General features: G+C 51.3%; 1 protein-coding gene across 1 annotated transcript; it reads right to left on the bottom strand.

Annotated features, from left to right (window-relative positions):
* Nucleotides 1-238: 238 nt before the first annotated feature.
* Nucleotides 239-1,333, bottom strand: LOC121162756 (keratin-associated protein 4-3-like). The gene has a single exon (XM_040989964.1). The coding sequence runs from the start codon at nucleotides 1,331-1,333 to the stop codon at nucleotides 239-241; it is 1,095 nt and encodes a 364-aa protein (XP_040845898.1).
* Between the last annotated feature and the right edge of the window lie 6,151 nt (nucleotides 1,334-7,484).

The following is a 7,484-nucleotide window of genomic DNA, read 5'->3' as shown; positions in this document are numbered from 1 at the left end:
AATACTTGGCAATAGAAATGTTACATGTACTGTACCTTTGCAGGTTTTTTTCTTTGTATTATTTCCCAAAGAATGCGAAATAGCAAGAATTTATAACGCTTATGTTGTATTAGGAATTGTGAGCTATCTAGAGATGATTAGATATGCTTCTTCAGAAAGTTCATACAAAAGAGTATGAAAAAATGCATCAGTTTTTAAATATTTGCACCAAAATAATATTTTGTTTTCCTGTGAACTTCTAAGCTATCTTCATAATGGAGCACTCGGTGACACACTGAGTTTCCTTGCACATGCTGAGGGAGCACTCGGTGACACACTGAGCTTCCTCGCACATGCTGAGGGAGCACTCGGCACACTGGGCTTCCTTGCACATGCTGAGGGAGCACTCGGTGGCACACTGAGCTTCCTTGCACATGCTGAGGGAGCACTCGGTGGCACACTGAGCTTCCTTGCACATGCTGAGGGAGCACTCGGTGGCACACTGGGCTTCCTCGAACATGCTGGGGGAGCACTCGGTGGCACACTGGGCTTCCTTGCACATGCTGAGGGAGCACTCGGTGACACACTGGGCTTCCTTGCACGTGCTGAGGGAGCACTCGGTGGCACACTGAGCTTCCTTGCACATGCTGAGGGAGCACTCGGTGGCACACTGAGCTTCCTTGCACATGCTGAGGGAGCACTCGGTGACACACTGGGCTTCCTTGCACATGCTGAGGGAGCACTCGGTGGCACACTGAGCTTCCTTGCACATGCTGAGGGAGCACTCGGTGACACACTGGGCTTCCTTGCACATGCTGAGGGAGCACTCGGTGGCACACTGGGCTTCCTTGCACATGCTGAGGGAGCACTCGGTGGCACACTGAGCTTCCTTGCACATGCTGAGGGAGCACTCGGTGGCACACTGGGCTTCCTCGAACATGCTGGGGGAGCACTCGGTGGCACACTGGGCTTCCTTGCACATGCTGAGGGGGCACTCGGTGGCACACTGGGCTTCCTTGCACATGCTGAGGGAGCACTCGGTGGCACACTGAGCTTCCTTGCACATGCTGGGGGAGCACTCAGCACACTGGGCTTCCTTGCACATGCTGAGGGAGCACTCGGTGGCACACTGGGCTTCCTTGCACATGCTGGGGGAGCACTCGGCACACTGGGCTTCCTTGCACGTGCTGAGGGAGCACTCGGTGGCACACTGGGCTTCCTTGCACATGCTGAGGGAGCACTCAGTGGCACACTGAGCTTCCTTGCACATGCTGAGGGAGCACTCGGTGGCACACTGAGCTTCCTTGCACATGCTGAGGGAGCACTCGGTGGCACACTGAGCTTCCTTGCACATGCTGAGGGGCACTCGGTGGTAGAGTTGTGTGTTGGGGTCCTGGAGTGAATCACCATCAATGCTGACAGACCACTCCTCTTTCCCATTTTACCGTTGACACGCCTACCTCACACTCACGTTGCAGGGATCTGGTCAGAATAAGAGTGAATGGACAGCACTGAGCCACAGCAGAGCTTTCTGAAACCAGTGAGCCTTTGTTTGTTTTACAACTCATGCTGAAGCGAATATATTGAATAAAAGAGGACAGCATGAAAAAGGATGTTACCTCAGGGTTTCCTTTATGTTGCTACTGAATAGTGAATTTTGAAACTCTGTTATAAATTAGTAAAACATTACCATTTGTAGTAAACTGAATTAATTAGAAGGTCTGAGGTTCTTTTTATTTCATAATGAAAATGTAACATGAGAAAATTTGTGGTGTGTACTCTTGTTCATTAGGAATAAATACTTGTTCACTTTATGCTTTGCACTCTAACTTTCCAAGGGTGACTGTTGTAGGGCAGCGTTGAGCCCCAGTGGCTTAGCACCAGCTCACAGCCCAGCAGCTGCAGCAGTGGGACCACATGACATTGCTGTCATGGACACAGTTAGTTACCATTGCAGCGAAAGGACCTGAAGACTCATGGCTTTAAAATTTGGCGTTTCTGCTGTGTCAGTAAAGAGCATTGGCCAGTGTCTAGCGGGGTAGTGGCTGCCCTGCTCACTGCCGTGACATGCTCTCCTCTGTGCGCTTCAGCTCTGGTCCTGCCGTGTCCACCTGCAGTTCAGCCACATGCCGAGGTTTCTGCAAAGCAGTGGAAGAGGCCTGGTGCTTGGGCCCCTGCGTGCTTGTGGGAGACCTGAGTGAAGCTCCAGGCCTGGCCGAGCCGTTGTGGCCATGTGGGGAGTGAACCAGCTGGTGGAAGGGCTCCGGACTCGGGCCTGGCCGAGCTGTTGTGGCCATGTGGGGAGTGAACCAGCTGGTGGAAGGGCTCTGTCTCTCCCTGTCTTCCTGTACGTTTGCCTTTCATATAAATAAACGGAATCTTAAAAAAAAAAATAGTGTGCCTGTAGGCCTCTGGCACAGTTTAAATTTAGAGCTGGTTTTAAGTGGGAATCTGTGGCTCTGGCAAGCACAGCTGTGGTAGTGTGATTGTTGGTGTCTCCAAAGCGCAAGGCCGTCTCACGAGTGTGTGCATCCTCAGCGCTGTGTGCTCGCAGGCAGGGCATTCAGACAGCAGAGCAGATGGTTCTTTCTCTCTTAGAGCTGGGAGAGCCAGCCCGCAGAGACGGCACACAGCGTTAGCTCCTGAGGGACCGTAGGGACGGTTGCCATCACTTGTTCTTTGCAAGCCTGTATTCCAGTGTAAGAGTGATGTGAAAAAGTAACGTCTTTTTAAGTAAGTGTGCATTGAATGGAAAGGTCTAGGCCGTGTTTTCAGAGTTCTTACTACATTGGCGGCAGATGATGTGAATATTCTTTTTTTTAAAAAGATTTGTTTTTATTGCAAAGTCAGATATACAGAGAGGAGGAGAGACAGAGAGGAAGATCTTCCATCCAATGATTCACTTCCCAAGTGACTGCAAAGGCCTGAGCTGTGCTGATCTGAAGCCAGGAGCCAGGAGCTTACTCCTGGTCTCTCCCACGGATGCTTAGTCCCAAGGCTTTGGGCTCTGCTTGACTGTTCTCCCAGGCCACAGGCAGGGAGCTGGATGGGAAGCAGGGATGCCTGGATTAGAACCAGCACCCACATGGGATCCTGGCGCCTTCAAGCCAAGGATTTTAGTCACTAGGCCACTGTGCCAGGCCTAATGTGAATACTCTTAAGAAGGAAGCAAACTTCTAAGTTGAGCATTTATGGGAGAATACAGCGCCAGACTCCTTGGGCTCGTGGCACTGCCGTCCAGTGGACATGCAGAAAGATGGTGTCAGTCTAAGGCAGAAGCCCTGTGACAGACAGCAGAATCTTCAGTAGGGTTGCCCAGGTGGATGGTAGAACACTTCCTGTCCCTGAGCTGCAACAGAGCAAGGCTAGCTCATAGGACACTTTGTAACTTAGGTCTTGTGCTCCTGGGGCCCATTGCTCTGGGGGACATGGCAGCTCGGTGCAGAGTAAGTGTTGAGATGACTCATGGCTTTAGTCAAGTGGAGCATCCAGGTCCCAGGCTGTGAGTGAACCATCCTGAAAGAGCATGTTCCAGCCACAGGGAGACTTGGGGTGGCTGTGCCAGTCCTGCAGGACAATCGGTTGGATATCTCTAAGAAGACTGTTGATTGCATCTATGGGACAAAACAGAGGGAGACACCTCCAGGCGAGGGTGTGCAAGCAGCTGATGCATCCCATAGACAGGCTTAGGGAGACTCCCGTAACTCAGGCCAACTCCCTGTTGTTGATTTGTAAATTCCTCAAACCTTCCTAGTCCTACGTGACCCTCTGGCTATAAAAGCCTGCCACCACTAATGAGCTTCAGCTGTTGTCAGTCAGTAGTCCACGCGTGTGATTGCCAGCTCCGTGCACCAAGTCCATCGCTGCTGGACAGCGTACACAGTCCAACGTGAGCCACAGAGCGGAGCTGCTCCCAAGTTCCTGACTGACGGAAGATGAGCTAGCACTGACGGTCGTTGTAAGCCTCTAAGTTGTGGAGTAAGTGGTTACACAGCAAGAAGTGACTGGTGAGATTGATATTCAATAAATGGTGCTGAGAAAACCAGCATGCATTGGTGTCTAAAAATAAATTGAATTCTTACTGTTTTGTTTCTTTTAAGAAAATTACAGTTGGGTCAAAAATTTACCTTAAGAGTGGAAGCCTGAATTTATTAGAAAATGCTGAGAACTTTTAAACTTCTGGAGTGTTTGTGACTTTGCAGTCACTTAGGACCTTTTTTTCTGACAGAAATGTCATGAACAAGGGTTTATACTAAAACATACTATTCTAAAACATGTAAACCTATGTTACACAGTGTCTCTTCAACAGACCTTGGAAATAGCAGCTGGCATCGTGCTGTGGCATGCTGGGCCGCTGACTGCAACAGCTACACGTTCCACATGGGCACCAGCTGCTGGGGTGGCTGCCCCTCTTCCGATCGGCCTCCCTGCTGAACCGCTTGGGGAGGCAGTGAGGATGGCTCAGTATATGGACGCCTGCCACCTGTGTGGGAGACTGACGGGGCCCTTGTTGCCATCTAGGGCATGGACCAATGGACGGAAGATGTGTTTTGTTTTAATCCAGTTTTGCTTTTCAAATACGTAAGCATTTAAAAATGCTCTGTATATACGATGGCCAACGCTGTGAAAAGACACAGAGCAGAATTATCAGTCTGTGCGTGAACAGTAGTTATTGAAGAGATAGATAATTAAGAACAATGAAAGACCACATTTTACCTAGCAGATTAACTGAGCTTCAAAAAACTCCTGTGTTGAGAAGGGAATGAGCACAGGTAAGAATGTAGATTTGTTTTTTTCTGCAGAGTTGTCTAATAGCAGGTGTTACGATGCGAAGCAGAGATGAGCCCACGGGCATCCTACGGATGCTGCTTGTAGAGACCCGTCCCAGCTGGTCCTTGGACCCACGCGGAAGGATGTACACATTTTGTGAAATGCACATATGCTTCGGCTAGTCCAGTTCTCGTCGCCCCTTGCTTAAATTTCTCCGTTTCCGGTTGTGTCGCTACACTATCCGTTTTCTGCTTCCCCAGAGTTCTTTTTCCCGGCTTGCTTTGTTCTCCTTACTTTCAACTTCCATATTGTCAACTCTCTTTCCTGCCTCCTGACATTCAAGCCTACTCTGTGTATTTTATTCTGACAATCGCTTTTAGCTTCCAGAAATTCTTCATTGTCCCATATAAAGTTAATTTCTCTAGGTTCCTTGTTATGGCTCTTTCTCGCAGGCCTAGCCACTGTGTGTGCTCGTCTTGCTCATGTTACTAGACCACAGGAACCTTGGCTGTTTTCTATGAATAAGGGCTGAGTTAACTAGTGCTGGTTTTCCGTTGCTTGTGTGGGTTTCCTTGAATGGTGGAGTTTACTGCTCTAAGCTGTATGCAGCATACTTCACAGCACGTGGTGTGCTTGGCCAACTTCCCTGTGTGTGGGTGGGGAACGGCAGGCCGAGTGGCTTCCTCCTAGTTGTCTAAGGACTGATTTCGTGCTAAGACACGGCAGTTCTTGCCAGGGGCTTGCTTTCCCCCTGCCTGCTGCCAAGGCTTGGAGCTCCTCTCTGGAGCTTCTTGCATGGATCATCCCTGTCAGTGTCCTTTCCGTGGCAGTGCTGAGGACAGCAGTGGTCATGGGTGCTCAGGGCCCAACTGTTCCAAGCTGTTGTGCGTCTAGCTACTTAGCGTTGAGCTGGTCTTGCTTGCGGTGTCTGCTCTCGGCTTCTCTTGGATGGCTTGCGAGCAGCTCTTGGACTTTTGCTGGGGCCAGTCTGCACTGCTCTGTCTTCTTGAGCCCCTTGTAGTTTTGATCACACGTATTTTCTGTCTTCCAGGCACTGCATACATTCTCTGGGCTGCTGAGAATGCTGCTTTTGAGCTCATGAGTCCTTTAAATTCACTCACAAACCCGAGTCTCCTGTGTCAGCTCAGAGTTCTTGGGCAGGAGGAATGTAGATGCCATGCTCGGATGACCTGCTCTTTCCTTAGTGGTCTGTGATGATAGCCTTGGCTTCCTTGGAGTGTATTCCTTTTTCAGATTTGCTGTTTTTGAAGCGGCTGCTTCCCTGGGGTGAGGAGTGTGTTTGTGCACACAAGACAGCTGTAAAGCGAGCCAGAGACCCAGGGGCTGCAGAGGCAGAGTCGCAGAGCCCACGCTGCCCCTCTCTCCCACCTCCCCTGGGGCTTCAGTCTGGGGCAAGGAGAGCCCACCTGCCCCTCTCCCACCTCCCCTGGGGCTTCAGTCTGGGGCAAGGAGAGCCCACGCTGCCCCTCTCTCACCTCCCCTGGGGCTTCAGTCTGGGGCAAGGATGGTGCAGCTGCTCATGTCAGATGCTTGCTATTCCTAGGATTTCTGTTCCCCTATGCAGGTAAGGGTCTGTGACCGGGGATATTTCCTTAGCTCAAGTCAGAATCCCCTTCTCCTTGTGTGCGCAGGTTCCGGTACAAGACTTCCATTTCTGTGGACTTCGGAGACGTGGGGCGTGCTGTGAGGCAAGGTTTGCGCTTAGCGCCCTGTGGGGTTAGGGGCTTTCCTGTGACCCCCTCAGGCTCCTCTGGGAGATTGATGCCTCAGTCCCACCCTGCCACCCTCTCCTGGAGCGGGCCTTTGGCTTGGACAGTGGAAGGATGGGGGCAGCTCTCTGTAAACTGCCAGTCATCTGTGGCTTCAGAGCGTTCCAGAATGAACTCACTCGCCTTGTTATGGAGATCAGTGTGTCGGACTTTGTGAAACAACAACGGTGGACAGAAAGAGAGCCTAACTTGATGAAATTTCTGAGTGCTCTCATGGGAGACAGGGATTAGGCAGCTGCGCACACAAAGCTGTGTGAGGGAACCTGCACTCTGTGTGCCCGCGTGTGAGACTGGATGTGAGAGGGGATGCTTGGTCTGAAATGCAGAGCAAGGGAAGGACGGCTAGGTGACGAGGAGTGGGGACCAGTGTGCTCTGAGCAGAGGGAGCCGCCCGTGGAGGAGGGGAGGGCAGCTGCTCACGTCACTCCTCATGGGTGTTTTCAATTTCCCCTTATTTCATGGGTTTTGAGAGGGAGAAAAAAGGTAGGTGAAGTGTCTTGAACCTGGAAATAAAAGAATAATCACTTGGGAAAGCTTTGTTTATTTTAAAATGTTTGTTTGTTTTGTTTATTTGAAAGGCATAGTGACGGGAAGAGAGCTGCCATGCTGCTTGTTTCCCAGTGTGGCCCAGGCAGATGCCAGAAGGCTCCATGTGGGTCACATTGTGCCAGGAGCCCAAGTGTCAACATTGTCTACTGCTGACCTACCAGGGTTTTAGCTGGGAGCTGGATCTGGGGCAGAGTGGCCTCCAGGACAGGCCAGGGGCTGGATCTGGGGCAGAATGGCCTCCAGGATAGGCCAGGAGCTGGATCTGCTGCAGGGCAGCCTCCAGGACTGGCTGGGAGCTGCCCCTGGGACTGGCTGGGAGGTAGGTATGGGGCAGAGCTGCGTCTGGGACTGGCTAGAACCTGGATATGGGCAGAGCAGCCTCTGGGACTGGCTGGG

The sequence above is a fragment of the Ochotona curzoniae genome, unplaced genomic scaffold, assembly GCF_017591425.1.
Source record: "Ochotona curzoniae isolate NIBS_2020 unplaced genomic scaffold, NIBS_Ocur_1.0 contig_54, whole genome shotgun sequence".
Classification (NCBI taxonomy): Eukaryota; Metazoa; Chordata; class Mammalia; order Lagomorpha; family Ochotonidae; genus Ochotona; species Ochotona curzoniae.
Note: the sequence above shows the minus strand (reverse complement) of the source record. Positions and strands in the feature narration are given on the sequence as shown.